Source organism: Ornithorhynchus anatinus, chromosome 12 (assembly GCF_004115215.2).
Source record: "Ornithorhynchus anatinus isolate Pmale09 chromosome 12, mOrnAna1.pri.v4, whole genome shotgun sequence".
Taxonomy (NCBI): Eukaryota; Metazoa; Chordata; class Mammalia; order Monotremata; family Ornithorhynchidae; genus Ornithorhynchus; species Ornithorhynchus anatinus.
In genome coordinates, this window is record NC_041739.1 from 60,068,172 (window position 1) to 60,088,041 (window position 19,870).

Below are 19,870 nucleotides of genomic sequence, written 5' to 3' on the forward strand. Positions count from 1 at the left end.
TCTCGGGAACGGGCCACCACAACGAATTCCAATGTTCCGAGCTGGCCAGATGGCTGGCTGGATCCCGGGGGATACTCTTGGGGCGCGGGGGGGGGCATCTACTACAGCCCCCGGCCATGCAACTCCACCTCAGGAAGCCAGTGGGGACACGGTTCTCCCCTGCCGAGAGGCACAGAGGAGTCCCCTGAGGTCCGGACACAGCCCAGGAGGACCAAAGACCGGGTCCACCACATCCCAGCGCCTACCACCACCCCGCTCTCCACACCATTTTCTCCCACCATTCCCAGACCCCCTGCCTGGATCCCCAGGGGGTGGGACTCTTGGGGCCAAAGTGGCTGAGTTGGGACACCACTGTCTGAAAGCATCAGCTTTTAGGAACAGCTCCCCCTCTGCCTTCCGGCCGATTAGAAAACTTTTTCCGCCCGAGGGCCAAAACAGAGATTGCTGGCTGGGACTCCCGGGTCCATCGCTGCCAGCCGGAGAGATCCACACGAGCAAGTTCTCTGGATAGTGGAAGCCCGTGGAGACTTCCAACCAACTCCCTCTGGCCGGCCACGCCCAAGCGCATCCGCCAGTTATCTGGAAGATGGGCTCATCATGACTTGACCTCACCATTTTCCCAAAGCCCACCTGAAAGGAGTGCTCCCCACCCCCCCACCCCTGCTTTCATGTAATGGTCTTCCTGGCACGGCGCCCCCCACGCCCCCGCCCCTGGGCCCCATGGATCTACCGTGCACAGGGTGGGCGGAGAAGAGCTTTGTCTATTTACACACTGTACACACAGGATCGCAGATTAGCAGTGACCCATTGTACCACCCCCGGGGGGCCCAGCGACATGGCCCGGGGCCTTCTGCGGGGCCTAGGTGGACGGTGCGAACCCCAGGAGCACAGGCTCCCTATTTAAGTAGGTAGCCCAGTAAACCAGGTTGAAGGTCCCGAAGAGGACGGGGAAAACGATGCGGGACATCCGGTCGATCTTGCTGACGCTGTTGAACGTCTTCTTGGCCTCTGCTGGCTTCCCTTCCGGCTTCTTGCCGGGCTCGGCGCTAGCCACGTTCTTGGAGACGGTGGCGAGGGCCGGGTCCTTGGCGATGTTGGGGGCGTAATTGGCCACAGCCACCGCATAGGCATTATTCTTCTTCATGACGGAAGCCTTCTCCTTTTTCTGGGGAGAGGCACGAAGTCGGCCTAAGTGCAGCACCCGGCAACAGGCCATCCCACGGGGGGCAGGGTGGGAGGGGGGCCCGCATCTCTGGAACCCTGGGGTTTCCCTGCGACTCCAAGTGTCATGGGGTTCCCCGACTTCCCAGGACCCCGGATGGTGGGAGGCTATCCCAGGACTCCAGGCATTATGGGGGGGGGGGCGTATCCCCAGAACCCCAGGTGTGTGTGTTGGGGGAGGGGAGGTGATTCCTCAGAACTCCAAGCAGAAGGACAGGCCATGGCAGTGGCGTCAAGGCCCTTCAGGGAGCTGAGTCCTCCATGATCTTGGAGTTCTGTCTCCGTGGGGCGAGGTGGGGTGAGGCAGACCCGAGCTGGGGTTCTGCAACCCTGTCAGCTCAACAGCTCAACAAGCTCGGAACCCTGGTAGGAGGAGGAAGTGGGTGGCATCTCCACGAGGCTGACTGGCCACGCCACCTACCTTGTCATTGACCACACTCTTTCCATCCCATGCCCACCCTCGCTTGGTGAAGTAGTTGACGGTGGCAAACTCGATCAGGGCAGAGAAGACAAAGGCGTAGCAGACGGCAATGAACCAGTCCATGGCAGTGGCATAGGCCACTTTGGGGAGGGAGTTCCGTGCGCTGATGCTCAGGGTTGTCATGGTCAGGACCGTGGTGACTCCTGTGGTACAGAGGGAAGACACTGGTAAATCAGGAAGCAAAATCTCTCAGGAAATCTAATTCATCGGCTCCATCAACCACAGTTCCTCCCTAGGCTCATTAGAGTGTAAGCTCCTCGACAGCAGGGACTGTGTCTTCTACTCTTCTAATTTGTCCCCAAGTATCCAGAACAGAGCTCTGCACACAGGTGCTCAGTATCATGCTCTGAACATGGTAGTAGTCCAGTACAGTGCTCTGCACACAGTTGGGGTCTAGTATAGTGCTCCTCCCATTTTAGGTAGCCTGGTCGGAGCTTACGAATAGTAGGTTCCCAGTATAGTGCTCTACCCATGGTATGGGGCCAGTTGAGTGCTCTGCCCACATGAGGCAGCCAGTACAGAGCTCTGTAGATAATAGGGATACGCAGCCAGTATAGCGCTCTGCCCACAGTAGCAGGTCAGGATAGCCACCATGCCAAATGCCGCATCAACGATGCTGCTGGTTGTGGTGTTGAAGGCGCTGGCTTTATTACCACAAAGGACAGAGGTCTGTTCTGCCTTTCCTCCCTTGGGCGATCTCCTTTAGCTCCCTGCAGTCATTTCGCAGGGACCCAGAGAGTCTAGTCGCCGATGAATAATGAACCAGTGCAACTTGTAAAGCCTTGTTACAATGCAATTATTATGAGAAGTTATGCAAGTGGCATCCTGCCTTTGAAGACTATCGTACAACTGGAAATAAATTATGGATGGCTGCCCTCTGCTCTGGTCCGCAGGCTTAGCTCCGGGCCCGAGTGTGCTCACGGCCCAGCCCTCCCACGAGAGCCCTCCACATTGCAGGATGAGACATTGCAAGATGTGGCTGAACAAGTCACAGTGAGACCAGAGCATTTCCATTCGTTCCTTTGGAAAGCCTGCAGCAGGGGTGGTGTTCGCTAGCACTCTGGACCCCCCAGGCACTGCTGTGAGCATTTGGGAAGACAAACAGAACAAGGTTCACTTCTGCCCTCAAAGAGCTTCCACTCGAAAGAGCGAGTGAGCTGCGGGGGGCGGGGGGTTCCAATCAGCTGCCGGGTCAGTGGGCACTCACCACTGGGGACCCGGTGAGACCCTTACCTCTCCCCATCTGGTCCCGGGCCTCTAGGGGTCCTCAGGCTCTCAGCTAGCCCCAGGATGGGACCGGTGGGGGGCTGAGACCCGGGGGATCCTGAAATGGACAAGACTGGGAGGCCACTCATGCCCTCATGGCCCCGACACCACGGAGGAGACTGGCCACTGGTGAGGATGGTGGCAGAAAAGGGCATGAGCCCGACCTCCCTCCTGGCCAAGAACCCACCTGCTTCCATATGGTGCCCGAAACTTTGGGCAGAGGAGTGAGGAACGGCGGGGGTCCCCACCACCTCTCCAAATTTGCCCTGCGCATGCTGCAGGGGGTTGGGGACAGTTCGGGGAGACGCAGGGACCAACCTTCTGGGCGGGGTCCCTTCTCTGTCCTCTAGAAGCTCACAGGGAGCCCCTTGCCCTCCCTTTATGATGATGATGATGATATTTATTAAGTGCTCACTATGTGTCAAGTACTGTTGTAAGAGCCAGGGTATTTACCAACTAATCAGGTCAGATGCCTTCCCTGTCCCACATCAGGTTCACAGTCTTAATCCCCATTTTACAGATGAGGTAACTGAACCACAGAGAAAAATTAAGTGACTTGCCCAAGGTCATATGGCAGACAAGTGGCAGAGCCTGGATTAGAAGCCAGGTCCTTCTGACTTCCAGACCCCTGCTTTAACCACTAGGCAATGCTGCTTCTACCTGAATTGCATCTGCAGAGTGAGGGTACGAGAAACACAGAACATGAGAGGCAATGGTCTCTACTGACTAGAGCCTTGGGAATCCTCCATCATCCGAGGCCAGCCCAGCCCCATCGGGCAGAGGGTCCGGATCCCTTCCTCCTCTTCCACCCCTTCTCCCTTTCCTCTTCGGTTCCCCCTCCTCTCTGTCCCTCTTCCTTCTCCTCCCCTCCGTTCCCTCCTCCTCCTCTGTCCTTCCTTCCTCCCTCTCCTCCTACTTCACTCCTCCCCCAGCCCTTCCATCCCTCCTCCTCCTCTCCGCTCTCCCCAGCAAGGCCATATGTATAAAGTTGCTGTCGCTGTCCCAGCAAGCCCTGTCATTATCTGGCTGTTTTACTTTAACCGCCGGCAGCATTCTATTCTGTGTTTTCTCAAGAGGCTGGGACTGCTCATTCCTGAAATCACAGTTCCAGTGTCGATCCCCAAGCAGTTATAGCGTCTGCGGCTCCGAGAACCTACGACTCCAAACCCACTCGTCCACCCACGCCCCGACCTGCCTCTCGCTCCTGCACAGGGAACGGTGTCAGAAGGAAAAGTCACACTCTTGCAGGAGAACCGTGAGCAAGGCTTAGCCACCGGCTGCAATCCTGCCGGACTCCTGCCTGGCCCTGGATCTGCTTCGCCAAGGAGCCCGTATTCATCCCTCGCCCAGCCTGAGGAAGGAGTGCCAGGGAGGTCCCCAGGGCCGGGCACACATCTGTCCTCTTCCCCGATTCAGAGCCTGGGGGAACATCCACCAGCTAGCTCAGCCCTGTCCTAGCTGACTTCTGGAGATCCCTCCCGTGGGGGCTGTGCCACTCAGGCAAACCTTCAGTCAATCGGGAGCCTCTCCTGGGAACTCCTTCTCTCCCAGGAATGATCCAGTCGATCGGGACCACGTCCCAGGGGGCTCCAGGCACCAGCGGTGAAGAAGCCTGTGACGTGAAGCTAGAATCTCCCATCCCCTTTCTCTTAGCCATGAATGAAGTCCTCCCTTCTCTTCACATCCAAACCTAGAAGCTGACCCAGCGGCCAACACTGCTGAATCCAGGCCCACAATCTGGAAAAAAATGGATCTTGGAAGAAACGGATCTTGGGGAAAAGATGGGTTTGAACCCTGACCCCCAAGCAGAGTTACCTGAGCCGAACTGAGAGAAGTCACTTCCCATACTGCTTAATGATAGGCAGGGCAGGAGTTTGTTGTCAGGCTAGCTCCCTGGACCTCACCGGCCCTCGGGCCGGCCACCCTCGGCACTCACCAAAGACGGTCCTGGCCGGTACTGACTCCCGGTTGAGCCAGAAGGACACCTGTGACAGGATGACTGTCATGATGCAGGGCAGGTATGTCTGGATGACGAAATAGCCAATCTTCCTCTTCAGGTGAAAGTGGGCTGTCATCACCGTGTACTCCCCTGGGTGGAACAGGATGCGAGGCCCACATCAGGCCAGCCGAACCTGGGGTGCCCGGGCTGGATGTGGGCCGAGGACAGACAGATGAATGGGGATGGACAGGAGGGTGAGGACAGTGGGGATGGCGGAAGCGGACGGGGATGGACACCCTCTGACCTGTGCTGGATTTAATCGTCTCCTTCCCGATGGTCTGGCCCAGTAAGTCGTACTGGTTCAACCGGGAGCCATCTGACGCGACCTGCACTGAGTCTGACGCATTGTATGTCCAAATGTATGTCACTTCGGAGGTCGTGTAGGCATCTGGGGGAGGGCAGAGGGATGTGTGCCAGCTCCTCAGGGGAGGACAATCGGCCCGCAGTTACCAGTTAGCTGCCGTGGGGAGACACTGGGGGCCCCAGTGGCCGGCATCAGCACGGCCCATTCTAGGTCCCCGCTGATTCCCCGGGGGGTTCCCGTGGTGGGTGGATGGGATGGTAGAGGAGGGTCCCTAGGGAACCGGGGAGACAGCAGCCATGCTGACCGCCCCCTCCCCGGTCTGGTCCCCCCCGGCGCCTCCCCCGGCACTCACAGCTGCCGAACTTGAGGGGGCACGAGTGCGCGTCCATTGGAAAGTCCTCCAGATGCATTGGACACTCCGCCTGGACCGTCAGCCTGTGAGGCAGAGCCGGGCCGGGGTCTGGTCAATAGGCAGGACCCTCTCAGCCCGCCCACGGGGGTCAAGGAGTGCAGGATAGAGGGGTAGTTGAGCTGTCAGGATTGCAGAAACCCAGCCTGGCCATACCCTCATCTCCCTCCATCTCTATATGTGTGTGTGTGTGGTGGGCGGGGGTGCTTCAAGGTATCAGTGTCCAATCAATACCGACCACCAATCCCCCTGATCCTCCCCCTGCTGTCCCCGTCCATGCAGTCCCACCCAACACAAGTCTCGACAGAGCCCGAGCATGGCCATGGGCATCCATCTCCCATTGCAGGCTGGTCAGGCCAGAGCTCAGCCTGCAGCCCTCCCACCTCGTCCTTCCCCACCGAGACCCAGCACGTGTCAGAATGCCCCAACCCAGCAGGCCCTGCACTGACCAGCCCTCTGCCCTCCTGGGTTCTTGATATCCCGACTCTCACAGGCCCCTTGGGGAGGTGGGGAGAAGTACCTCCTAGAGGGCCAGCCCCCAACCTAATGGAGTAGAGAAGCAGGGCTCCCGATCCCTCCTTGAGGGCCCTCTGGGGTCAGGACTGCCACCCGGTGGGCCGGCCCCAATCTCAGCGGGGCCCCTGATCCCCCCTCTACCCCCGGCAGGCCCCTTGGGGTGGGGATGGGGGCACCTCCCAGCCGGCCGACTCCCAACCTCATGGTGTAGAGCAGCGTGCCGTCATCCTGGATGCGCAGCAACTTGTTGGGCATGGTCATGTTATGCGCCACCGACTTCTTCCCGTTGTGGAAGAAGGTATCCGGTGTCCAGATTTTGCTGGCCATCAGGTTGTTCAGGCGAAGGATGTTCATCGGCCCTTTGAACTTTAACCTTTCGTCTTTCCACTTCTGGCGGAAGAACACATCTATCGTGTACTCCTGCGAAGGACAAGGTGGTCCTGGCTGAGACCATCCCTCCCCGAGCTGTCCCTCAGGATCTCCATTCCCTTCACCCTGCAACCGAGTGTCCCCTCACTTCTCCCTGAACGTGGGGGACAAGGAGGGAGCTGGACCATGGTGGGGGCTGGACTTTGATGGCACAGGGCTGGACCATGGCGGGGGAAGGGTGGAGCTGGAACCGGGTCGAAGGGCAGCGGGGGGCAGCTACTTACCATGTCTGTGTCCGACACGGGCCCGAAGCTGGTGACGTAGATGTTGGTAAAGACCTCAGTGATACTGTCTGAGAAAAGGGAAGAGACGTCTGGTTCTCGCCCAAACGGAACCCTGACCCTTGGGTCACGGACTAGCTAGAGACTAGCCAATTTGATTTTCCAGCCTGTGAGGGTTGAGGGTGCCCAGCACATCTATGTCTGCCCTTCTGACTCTTGGACCCAAGGAGCGTACGCACGGGTACCCAATTCTCAGGGAAGCCCTTTGAGTTTCACAGGGTCAGAATGTCCCATGCTCAGCAGCATCTCTCTTCTGGGCTGTTCCCTATCTGTCAGTCTGTCTATCCGTCTCTGTGTGTCTCTGCCTAGCTCCTTGTCTCTCTTGCTCCCCAGGTCAACAGTTGTCCTGGAGAAAGAAAGGAGGAGGCAGATGGGACACGCTGGACAGAAAGTAGCTTTGTATGCCGCCCGCTTTGCCCAACAGCACAGTGGCCTGTGCCGGGCTGTCGGGTATCCGGAGAGGTTGAGGGAACTTGATGTGAGGCTCCAAGCACGGCACTCAGCCTCTCTGGGCATCATTTTTCCAATCCAGAAATTGGAGTTAAGAATATCCACCTCTCCCTGCTTCACAGGGATGTTGATAAGGGATGAGAAAGTGTTTTGGCAAAATAAAGGAGCCACGTGCATTCCATGTGTGAACAACTCCTGAGGTGTTCTCGCCTCATGGGGTTGAACGGTCCTCAGCCCTGGAGGTAACAACCCACCTAACTCCAGCCCACATGAATCTGGCCCAATATATCTGCCCGCCATCCCCTGCATCTCCTCAGCCCCTCTCCTGGCCTCACATTAAATTTTCCTCTGGCCTCTCTCCTCCCCATCAGCGCTTCTGTCCTTCCCCTGGGTCCGGCACCATGTTCACTGCTGCATCACCCCCGTTTCTGCTCCAGTAGCCATCCTCTTATACGCCCTAGTTAGCTAAGTGCCTCTCTCCTCCTCCTCCTCCTTCTCCTTCTCCTCCTCCCCTCCGTCCATCCTCCTTTCCTCTTTCTTCCCTTTCCAGTTCGAATAGTGCTTGCACTACATCCGCCGCGGGGGGTGCAGCCTCCAACCCCAGACACCAAGCACGGTGACCACAGTCTCCGACCCCGACACTAAGCACATTGACCTCACCGGGGCAGGGGACACAGCCATCATCCCTGGGCACCCCTCTGCCCTGCCCTTGGGGTGAACCGGGACTGGCAGGAGGTTCAGACCCTCTGAGGAGGCAGGTTATAAGGGTTCTGAATTGCACAGAACCCAGGCCTGCAGGTATGTAAATGACAATATAACAATCTGAGTTTCTGCTGTCTACTTGGCACCATACTAGGCTCAGAGCAAGTGCCTAACAAATACCATAATTGTAATCATCGTTAACGTAGTCAAACACAAAGCCAACAGCAAATGTTAAAATCCCACCAAGAAACAAGAGTCGTGATCAACAGGAGGCTAAGGGCAATTGTCACCAGAATGTAGATCGGGGGTGGCGGGGGCCGGGGGAGGGGGCAGGCAGCACGCATCCTCTCCTTTTCTCCCTTCCTCCTGCTACTTAGAGCTCAGCTGAGCTCTAAGAAGGGTCCCACATCTGACCTTGGAAGGGGTCTGGAGGCCTAGAGGGTGCCCCCTCAAGTCCCAGGTGGGGTTAGAAATGGGACTCAGATGTCCTGGCTTCCCTCTGCTCCATCTCAGCAATGCTGTCTCTCTACTGGGAGGGGGTAGCCCAGAGGTTGCCAGGCCCCTGGTTCCTGGCTGTATCCCAGGATCAGAGAAATGGAGCAAGTGATTTTAGCCTTCTAATCGAAGCCCCTGCTGGCCTCTTTATTAGTGAGGGGCACACGCGGTACACAGAGCCCTAGGGCTCCCTTGTCTCTGTGTGTGAGAGATTTTGTGTGTGTGTGTGTGTGCGCGCGCGCGCGCACGTACATGCGCCAGAAGGAGCCCATCATGGTTGCACAGTGTCTGGTACTGTAAGCTAGACGTAGGAAAATAAAATCTTCCTTGAAGCCTCCAGGCCGTGGTTGCAGCTGCTCCCCCAGCTGCCCGGCCTGCCTGCCCACTGCCTAGAATGGCAGCCCGGTGCCAGCGTCCAGTGTCCAGCATCCCCATGCCCCTTCCCTGGCCACATGGCACTTGCTGTTCCCAGGGCCCCGCTCCTGGCCTGGGAGCGATGGGTCTGAGGGGACCAGCTCTGCCAGGAGCCACATCTCCTTAGGAATACCGAACCTTTCAGTGACTCCGGCAGCCCTTGGTGCAAGAGAGAGAGGCTGGGCTCCGGGGCGAGAAGCCAGGCACCGCAGGCCCAGGCTTGGTCCAGCCTCCAAGGATGTGTGGATCCAGCCTGAGTCCTGTTGGAACTTTACGTGACTCCCCCCACCCCATCTGGAGCCACCATTGCTGGAACCTGTCCAGCCCGCCTCATCCACCATCTTACTGCCAGGCCACAGGTGTTGCTCGCCAAAGAACCCAAGACATCTGTCTAGAAATGTGATTTTTCCAGACGAGTTTCCATGTGAGACTGGGAAGAAAGTACAAAAGACATGACTGAGGGAGGGGTCTCCCCAGTGACATTTTCCTTTTCCTTTGTGATTCCTGTCACCTGGAGCCCAGCTAGGCCACTTGGCCGGGCATGAGCTGGCAGGAACAAGAGCTCTGAGCTCTTCAGTCTGCTCTCAAGAGGCCGCCCTCTGGAGACTATCCAGAGGCCGCCCGCTGGAGGCCGTCCACTGGAGGTTGCTGGCAGGAGGCTGCCCATTGGAGGCTGTGGCAGGGATCAGTGCACTGGAGCCAGGCTCCCGCCCCAGAAAGCTCTCCTGGTTCAGCAGGCCGTGAGGGTGGGCAGGCAGACCCCCACACCGCCAGCCCCCAAGCCTCAGTGCCCTCTGCCGGTGGGCTCTAGGGGTCGACTTGCAGGATGGAGTTCGGGGAGGGAGAGCCGCCTCACGAGGCCAGCTGGGCCCCGGGGACCGACAGCTTGTCTGAAGGAAGCCAAGAGTGAGGGCCAGCTGATGTCCCCAGGGGAATCAGGTTCCCACCATGACAGTGCAGAGCTGGGGGCTGTTGTTGCCTAGAAACCGAACGGGAAGGGTTGGTCTGTGCCTGGAAGTTTGGCCTGCGATTGGTCATTTCACTCCAGACCGAGCCCAAGGTCTGCAAGGCTGCTGGGGTGACACCCCCTCTTCAAGGCTCTGAGACTTGGTTGACCAGCACCACCGCAAACTCCAGCCACAGCAAGTGGCAGGATATATAGAAGCCCCGATAACGAGGCCCGAGAGCACAGTCGGCTCACCAGCTCTAAGGCAACAAGTGCTTACAGAAACACCACTGCCCCAGGTGGGATGTGTCTGGAAAATGGACGACAGCAGCCCCTGGGTGACCACTGGGCAGGGTGTATATGGAGAATGGAAAAAGCAGGACTCCCGAGCACTTGAGGGCCAAGCCAATGGCTCCACCCTTGCTCCGGCAGGGGCCGCGCATTGCCTGAGCATTGTCCACAGATGCCTGAGCGTTGTCCTCAGACCTCCTGAGATGGGTCTCCAGCTGGCTGAGCACCAGCACTGGAAAGGGAGGGAGCTGTGACTGACCGTGGGGCACTGCCCAAGTGGCTGCATGGAACTGCCTGAGCGGGCAGAGGGAGTTCCAGCTCAGGATTGGGGGGCAGGCAATGGGACTACCCATTACAGGCTGCAGGGGCTGAGGACGGGGTAGACAGCAGAGCGGTCTGAGGGGAGGCCAGCTGGCCAGACCAGACAGCCAGCACAGAGCTTCTCCAGGCCTGAGGTCCAGGAAGAGTGGAATGGCCTCCGACAAAGCCATTCCGCTGGAGGGCAGAGGGAATTCAGGGTGGGCCCCCAATTCCCTATCCTCAGTCCTTTGTTCCCTACTTCTGGGCAGGTAATTGAATCAGCATCCTCGCTGACCTCCGGGGCTCCAGCATCTCCCATCTCCAGTCCAGACTTCACTCTGCTGCCCAGATTGTCTTTCTAAAAACATTGTTCGGCACCTGTCTCCTCACAGAAGTGCTTAATGAATGCCATTGTAATTTCTCAAAACCTCCAATGGCTGCCCATTCCTTTTCCGCATCAAGTAGAGCCATCAGTCAATCAATCAATGGCATTTAATAATAATGATAATAATGTTGGTATTTGTTAAGCGCTTACTATGTGCCGAGCACTGTTCTAAGCGCTGGGGTAGACACAGGGGAAACAGGTTGTCCCACGTGGGGCTCATAGTCTTAATCCCCATTTTACAGATGAGGGAACTGAGGCACAGAGAAGTTAAGTGACTTGCCCACAGTCACACAGCCGACAAGTGGCAGAGCTGGGATTCGAACTCATGAGCCCTGACTCCAAAGCCCATGCTCTTTCCACTGAGCCACGCTGCTTCTCCACGCTGCTTACTGAGCCTCTACTATGTGCAGAGCACGGTACTAATCGTTTGGGAAGTTTAATAGCTAACACGATCCCGGCCCTCATGGTGCTTGTGGAGTAACAGAGGATTTAGATCCCAAACTAAATTACAGATAGGGAGAGGGATAGAGTACGTAAGTTATGTTTTTAAAGTACTACGAGAGTTGTGGCACCTTAAATGCTCTGGTGGTGTGGAGGGGCTGAAGTGGCCATTGGAGGAGAAATAGGGTGGGGAGATGAGAGATTAATCAGGGAGGGCCTCCTGAAGGAACTGTGATTTCCGAAAGGCCTTGAAGATGGGGAGAGCTGTGGCCTGCTGGATGGGAAAAAAGAGAGAGTTCCAGGCAGGAGGCACGGTGTGAGCAAAAGGTCAGAGAGATAAGAGAGAGAGCTGGGGGGGGGTGGGAAGGAGGGAGGGAGAGAGAGAGATGAGAGATGAGAATGAGGCATAGTGAGTAGGTGAGCTTGAGAGGAACAAAGAGCACGAGCTGGGGTGTTATGGGAAGGAAAAGTGAATAAGAAGAAGGGAAAGACCCGATTGAGCCCTTCAAAGCCAATGGTCAGGAGACTCTGCTTTTTGTGGTGAGAAATGGGTGATCTCTGGAGGTTTTGGGGGAGTGAAGAGACGTGTGCACTATGTCATTTTTAGAAAAACGATCTGGGTAGCAGAGTGAAATATTGACCAGAGAGGGGAGAGACTGGAGGCAGGGAGGTCTGCAAGGAAGCTGGTGCAATAGTCAAGCTGGGATATGACGAGTGCCTGGGCCAGCAGGGTAGAAAGGAGGGGGTGGATTCTGGAAATGCCGAGGGGGAAGAACCGACAGCACTGGGCGACAGATTGATTGTGGGGGCTGAAAGAGAAGGAAGAGTCAAGGATAATGCCATGGTGGTGGGACTGAGGGGTGGGGAGGATGGTGGTGTTGTCAACTGTGATAGAAAACTGAGGTAGAGGAGTGGGTTGGGCGGGGGCGGGGAGGGTGATGAAGAGTTCAGTTTAGAACCTGCTGAGAGCGAGTGCTGAGGGGACATTTCGTGCAGAGATGGCCTGGAGGCCAGAGGAGATGCAAGACTGCAGAGAAGGATATCTGCCACGGCTACTGAGGTAGATTTGGAAGTCGTTGCCTAAAAGAGGGAGTTGAAGCTGTGGAAACGGGTGAGCTCCCTAAGGGAGCAAATGAGCCAGTGTAGACTGGATCAAGAAGGGGACCCAAAACAGAGCCTGACCATTGCCTTTAAGGCACTACAACAGCTCTCTACCTCCTGCCTATCCACTCCACCCCTGCTTGCACATTTCATTCCTTTCAAGCCAACCTACTCACTGGGCTTCCTTCTCATCTCCCCCAATAACGACACCCTGCTCCCACCCTCCCGCCCGCCTGGATGCCCGGTGTGCCACCCTCCCCTTCCCTGCCCGCCGCCCCTGCCAGCTTCACAACTGACAGACCACTGCTCTTCCCACATTCAAGGCCCTCCTGAGATAACAGCTCTTCCAAATCTTCCTAAATTAACCTCTCATCGCCCCACTTTATATTTCCCAAATGCCACATCAGCACTTTCAGGCCACATAAACACTTGAGTACTCACCCTCCCTCATGTTCCCTCCCTCACCAAACATTTCATAGCACTCATATACATATTTTTAAACTCTTTTGCTTCCCCCTACCTGAAATTTATTTTAGAGTCTGTCTCCCCCACTAGACTGTACGCTCTTGGAGGGCATAAGAAGCAGCATGGCCTATTAGCTAGAGCACGGCCCTGGAAGTCCGAAGCTCATGGGTTCTAATCCCTGCTCCGCCACTTGTCTGCTGTGTGACCTCGGGCAAGTCACTTAACTTCTCTGTGCCTCAGTTCCCTCATCTGTAAAATGGGGGTAAAGACCACGAGCACTACGTGCAACACTGTATCCAACCCGATTTTCTTGTATCTACCCTAGCACTTAGAACAGTGCCTGGCAAAAAGTAAGCACTAAACAAATACCGTAATTATTATTATTATTAGAAATTATGTCTTTTAGCTCTACTGTCCTCTCCCAACCATTAAGGGCAATAATAATAACTAATGATAAGTGCGATATTTGTTAACTGCTTACTATGCTCCAAGCACTGGGGCAAATACAAGATCATCAGGTCAGACACAGTCACTGTCCTAACAGGGCACAGAGTTAAATAGGAGAGAGAATGGGTATTTAGTCTCCATTTTACACATGAGCTAACTGAAGCCCAGAGAAGTTAAGTGACTTGCCCAATATCACACAGCAGGCTAGTGGTGGAGGTGGGATTAAGGCCTGGTCTTCTGACTTCCAGGCCTGGGCTCTTTCCACTTGGCCTGGCTGCTCTGCACACAATAGGCGTTTAGATCAATATTACTGATCATTGGCCATCTTACCCAGTCCCATGGCCTGAGAGGAGGCAAGCCCAAATCTTCTGACTGGGCATGGTGGACAACAGGGTGTCGCTACCTGCGTCCCCCTCAAGGGGCCGGGCCCATCTGCGTCGACTTCCACTCGTCCATCTTGTGTCGTGCGACGTTCGCCGCAGACAAGAAGAGTCACGTCTGCATTGCTTGCCCCGAGCCAGTTGTCCCCGGGCAGCTGCCCCTACTCTCCCTGACTCAGCCCCGAGTCCGTCACCCCGCGCATATGTATGTAACCACTTCTCCCTTCCCATCACCGGCTGCGTCCACCCAGACATTCCCCAACTCCCTGCCCGCGTTCTGGCCAGAATGATGCTGGAAACATGAGCTCGGGCAACACCGCATGGGTGACTTCGTTTTTAAGGAGTCCTGTTTACAGGGAATAATCAGGAACGAAAGCTGATGGAGGAGAACGAAATACAGAAAATCAAGACAGTCCTGAAGGATGTTAGCTGAAACAAGAGGATTCCACCCAGTGTTAAGTTAGTAACTCGTGGCCCAACTAACTGGCTCAAAGAAAAACAAGTTGTTTTTTACTTTTACGAGAATGGAAATACGATCAGAAATAGATGCACAAACACGCGTCATGCGATACTTTTGGGGCGGACAGATTTTGATATCATCTCCTCCTCCCGCCGAATGACTCCCCATCTTCAGGGTCTCGGCGGTGGGGACGTCGGGGTCAGAACCAGGCAAATGGGCGGTTAGGAGGCGCGCAGCGCATAGCACAGGCCACACACCAAGTGTGCAGGGACCCGCGCCACGGCCCCCTCCTGGGAGGAGGTCACTGCCCCCTCCTCCCCCGGGCCTGACCGTCTATCGGGGTGGAGCCCCAGGCAGGTCCGGCCGGGTTCTCCCGCGGCCTGGGCAGTCAATTAACACCGTTTCGGTTTCAGCTTGGAACGAGAACGGGGGATGTCGTCGAAAAGATATTTGAAAGAAAAAACCACTATTTTTACCTCCTAATCCCGGTCTAAGGCGATTATCGTAGCCATCCAAGAGCCTGTCTAGAATCCGGGTGAAGATAGTGATGTTGTTCTTCGCCTCCTCTTCCTGCGTGTCCGCCAGCACTGACCTACACAGACACGTAGCCCGCTAAGCCGTGGGCGCCGGACATCGGACCAGGGCGCTCCCCTGGGCTCTGCCCTCTCTCCCCACGCCAGCACTTCTCCAGCCCCTGCCATGCCCAACTCTCAGCCCGGACGGCCGCTGCCCTGGCCCCGCCTGCTGCTGGCTCTGCTGCTGTTGGCTCTGCTGCTGTGGGCCTTGCCCCTTTGCTCTCCCCCAGCCCTGACCAGGGCGGACCTTGCTCCGGTCCTATCCCTGGCCCTGCCCGACTATCCCTGGCCTTGCCCGTCGCCGGCCTTGTCCCAGTCCTATCCCCGGCCTTGTCAGCTGCGGGCCTCGCTCTGGCGACGCCCCGCCTGCCACCGGCCCTCGCCCACCGGGGCCGGCGCTGCAGTGCCCGCCCGTCGCCCAAGTATGTACAGTGCTTTGCCCACAGTAAAGTGCTCAATAAACACGATTGATTGAATGGCTGAATGAATGAAACTCCTGCCGGGCACGGCCAGAGCTGGCTACCGGGAGTAGGGTGGGGACGCATCATTCGCTCCCATGGCTTCAATTATCATCTACTTGCCAAATCCAAAGGCCTCTACTCCATCCTAATCCTCCTCGACCTCTCAACTGCCTTCAACACTGTGGACCACCCCCTTGTCCGGGAAACGTTATCCAGTTACTCTCCCCACCTTAAAGACCTAGTGGAAGCACATCTCCTGAAGAGGCCTTCCCAGACTAAGCCCCACTTTTCCTCACCTCCCGCTCCTTTCTGCGTCGCCCTAACTTGCTCCCTTTGCTTCCCCCACCCCTTCCCGGCCCTATAGCACTTAAGCATATATCTGTAATCTTATTTGTTTGTATTAATGTCTGTCTCTCCCCATCCCTAGACTGTGAGCTCGTTTCGGGCAGAGATCTTCACTGTTTATGGTTGTACCGTGCTTTCCCAAGTGCTTAGTACAGTGCTCTGCACTCAGTAAGCGCTTGATAAATACGATTGAATGAATGAATGAAAGTTCAGCCAAACGGCCCGTGACCCCCCATAATGGCTATTGTCTTCTCCCGGACCCTGCCCAGGGAGGAGGGGTGGCCGCGGGAGGGCCCGGGCCGGGCGGCCACCTCTCCTCCCCCGGGCCCCCGGATTCGGAAAGGGAAGGAGGTACCGGGATGGCGCCGGGGAGCCTCTGGAGACAGATCGGGGGACGCGGGGGCTGGAGGGGACCCCGACTGGGCTCTGGAGATCCATGGAGCCGGTGAGGGCCTGGGGGAGGGGATGGAGGCCACGGGCCTGACCCCGTGGCCGGAGAGAAGGGGCCGGGGGGTGTGGTCGGAGGGCCGACCAGCCCGCCCCAAACTCTGTCCCCGGCAGGGCATCGGCAGGGGTCTGGCGGGCCTGGACCGCCAAGCGTTGGTTGGTTTAGACTGTGAGCCCGTCACTGGGCAGGGATCGTCTCTATCTGTTGCCGAATGGTCCATTCCAAGCGCTTAGTCCAGTGCCGTGCACAGAGTAAACGCTCAATAAATACTATTGAATGAGTGAATGAATGACAGGCCGAGCTGACCGCGGGGCGAACGGGGGTGCGCTCCCTCGGTAGAAGGGCGGGTGGCCGGCCCCAACTCCGGGGTCTCGGAGCCCCCTCCCTTGGCCCCCCGCCACCTCACAGGGGGTGGGCCCCCGGCCTCCCCCGCCCCAGGACTGGCCCTCCCCGGGAGGATTGGGTAAGGACACTCGGGCCCCGGGCCCAGGAGGTCCGAGGCGGCGCAAGGCTGCCCACCGGCAGGGGATGCGGGGCCGACCCAGGCCCCCCTGACGCAGACAGGCCGCTCGGCCAGCGCCCCCCGCCCCACCCCCCGGCCCCGGCCCCCCGGCCCCGCCCCGGGCCCGTGGCCGAGCCTCAGCCCCGCCGGCCGTTCGCCCCAGACCACCGACTGCTCCTCGGCTTCGGCCCCCGTCTCCCGGAGGAGCCCACGGGCGGAGCCCGGACGAGCATCTGGAGGGGGTCGGGGGGCAGAGGGCGACCGGGCCGACTCGGCCTGTTGAGCCCGGGAGACGGGCCCCAGCCCTCGCCCTCGCCCCCTCAGCCCGCGGGGCTCCGCCACATAGAGGGGCCGGGGGCGAGAGGAGAGTGGCCGGGTCAGCTCCCAGGACAGCGGGGGCAGATTGGGGCGTGGGACGTTTCTTGGGGGGGGGCGACTGGGCGACTCCGGCTCGGGGCCGGGGGAGACTGGGGGTCGGGGGGCGGAGTGGGAGGCTGGCGGTCGGGGGTGGAAGGGGAGGCCGGGGGTCGGGGCGGGGGGAGGGTTGCGGTTAGGGCCGGGGCTGGGACCAGAGGCAGGGGCTGATGAGGAGGGCTCGGACAGGGTTGGGACGGGGGACTGGGGCTGGGGGGTGGGAGGGAGGTTAAGAATAGAGATGGGGAATGGGGGGGCGGGGCGGGGTCCGGGGGGTTGGAGGTGGGGATTGGGGGCAGAGGGTGGAGGTGAGGATTGGGGGCAGAGGGTGGAGGTGAGGACTGGGGCCAGGAGGTGGAGGTGAGGACTGGGGTTGAGAACGGAGGGGGTGGGTGAAAAGCGGGGCTGGATGCGGAGGCCGGAGGCCGGGGGCCGTGCCCACGGCGCTGCGGGGAAAGGATGAGGCCGGGGCCGGGGCTGCGGGGGGCGCGACCCTCCCCCGCCGCCTGTCCTGACCGTACCCTCTCCCACCACCCACCCTCACCCCATCCCGCAGAGGGAGAGGTTTCGGTGCCATTTGGGGATGGACGGTCCCGGTCCCACTGAGGGCTCGGCGCGGGGGCCGAGGCGCAAACGTCCAGGTCCGAGTGAGGAAGGGGCAGAGGCCCGGGGCGGCGCTCCTTCCCCGGGGGTGGGGGCGGGGGGAGGCCGAGGGGGCGACCCGTCCATCCGCCCGGCCTAGCAATGCCCCTCGGGGCAAGGGAACGGGCTCCGGGGGCCGTGGATTCCCTTGCCCGCAGCCCCCGTGCCCTCCCTGCCCCGGGCCGCCCCCAGCCACCCCCTCTTGCTCCCTCCCATCCCATCCCATCCCATCCCATCCCCCTGGGCCGCCCCCAGCTCGTGGGGCCCCCCAACCCCGGCCCGCCCCCAGACCCTCACCTGGCCGGCGCCCATGCCGACAGCAGCAGTAGCACCAGGCGCATGCTGGAGGCTGCGGGCCGGAGGCTGGAGGCTGGAGGCTGGAGGTTGGAGGCTGGAGGCTGCGGCTGGTCTTGTCCTGTCTGCTGCTCCGGGAGAAGCCGAAAGCGAAGCCGCGGGAGCCGGCCCTGCCCCCCGGCCCTGCCCCCCGGCCCTGCCCCCCCGGCCCTGGCCCCCGGTCCTGCCCCCGGACCTGCCCCTGCCCAGCCCTGAGCCCACTCGGGCCCGGCCCCGGCCCCTGCCCAGCCCCTGCCCAGCCCCTGCCCACGCGGCTGCCGTGCCAATGGGGGTGGGGGGAGGGGGAGAGAGGGAGGGGCGGGGGGCAGGGCCGGAGGATGGAGGGGGGGGGGGGCGGCGAAGGCACCGGGGCCGGGGGCCGAGGGCCGAGGGCCGGACCGTCCCCCCACCAGCCACTGGAAATCTCCCCCGCGGGCGGGCGGGCGGCGGCCCCGGCTCCGGGCACAGCGCAGCGCAGCGCAGCGCAGCGCAGGGGCGGGCGGGGGGCTGGACGGAGAGCGGGAAGGGAGGGGGAGCCGGGAGGAGGAGGAGGAGGAGGAGGAGGAGGAGAAGGAGGAGGAGGAGGAGAAGGAGAAGGGAAAAGGAGGAGGGGCGTTTCTTGGACCAACAACACGCATCCTAGGCAACCGCGTCGGGAAGGGAAGCTCCCCCATCCCTCGCGCCCCCTTTCTCCCCCACCCCCGACCCTCCCCCACCAAGACACGCACCTGCCTGGACCTAAGGGCTCCGCGTCCGGGAGCCCCGGACCCGTGGATCTGGGCTCGAGGGGAAGAAACTACAACTATACAAGTCGCTGGGTAACTGGGGAGGAGGAACCGAGGGCAGGATAACTGGGAGGGGCTGTGGCCAGTACTTTCTCTCTCCCTCTGTTCTCTCACAGCTCCTGGCCCAGTTCAGCTCGAGGGGTGCGGGAGGGGAGGGGAGGGTTTGGGCGGGGCGGGGTGGGGTGGGTGTGTGTTTTGGAAGTAGTGGTGGACTTCTACCTGCTCACTTAGGGGGCTTGGGGCAGAGGCCCAGAATGTCTGCTCTGAATCTCCCCAGCCCTGGTCTGTCTTTCCCACCATGCCTGCATCCATCCATCCATCCATTCCATTCCATCCATCCATCCGTCCATCCATGCATCCATCCATCCATCCATCCGCCTTTCACCCAGGCCCCAAAGCTATCCATCCTCTCAACTTCATGAACATCTGTCCCAACCCCCCGTTGCACACTCGTCTGCCCGTCCAGGCACCTGTCCATCTCGCCTTTGCCCTCTGGAGGTGAGGGCCTGTCCTCTTTGACCCCGACTGCAGCTGTGGCCTGGAGCCCTTTGCCAGTCCGGACTGGCCTCTCTGGGCGGACGCGCTTCAGTCCAAGTGCCCAGGCCCGGAGAGTGATTAAAGGACTGATCCCGAGGGCAGCTCATACTAATAATAATGTTGGTATTTGGTAAGCGCTTACTATGTGCCGAGCACTGTTCTAAGCGCTGATGGCCTGCCACGGGTCGCCCAACCCATCTGGGGACTGATCTCTTGGCCTAGTGCAAAGGGCGAATGGTCCCCTTCAGCCCTGGCTAGGGTAGGTGGGAGAGGCTTTGGTTTTCCATCACATTTCATGGGCTTTTTCCCACCCAGTAACCTCTCTATGCTGCAGTGGGGCTGTAGGGCTGTGGAGCGGTGGCATCTCCTTCCCTTTATTTTTTTTTTTAAGTATTTGTTAAGCACTTACTATGTACCAGACACTGTTCTAAATACCAGGGTAAATAGACGATAATCAGGTTGGACACAATCCCTGCCCCACATAGGGCTCACAACCAAAGTAGGAGGGAGGATTTAATCCCTACTTTACAGATGAAGTAACTGAAGTACGGGAAAGTTAAATGACTTGTCCAAGGACCCAGAGCAGATGTGACAGAGCTGGGATTAGAGCTCAGGTCCCCTGACTCCCACTTCTGTGGTCTCTCC

The 19,870-nt window shown here is 59.1% G+C and overlaps 1 protein-coding gene across 1 annotated transcript; it reads right to left on the reverse strand.

Moving 5' to 3' along the window:
• Nucleotides 1-741: 741 nt before the first annotated feature.
• GABRA2 (gamma-aminobutyric acid type A receptor subunit alpha2) lies at nt 742-17,977 on the reverse strand. The gene is made up of 9 exons (XM_029076913.2): nt 17,868-17,977; nt 14,660-14,775; nt 6,850-6,917; nt 6,396-6,586; nt 5,624-5,706; nt 5,212-5,355; nt 4,905-5,057; nt 1,643-1,845; nt 742-1,165 (listed from the first exon to the last, which is right to left on the reverse strand). Exons 1-9 carry the CDS (start codon nt 17,909-17,911, stop codon nt 860-862), a joined length of 1,308 nt encoding a protein of 435 aa, XP_028932746.1. The 5' UTR covers nt 17,912-17,977; the 3' UTR covers nt 742-859.
• Between the last annotated feature and the right edge of the window lie 1,893 nt (nt 17,978-19,870).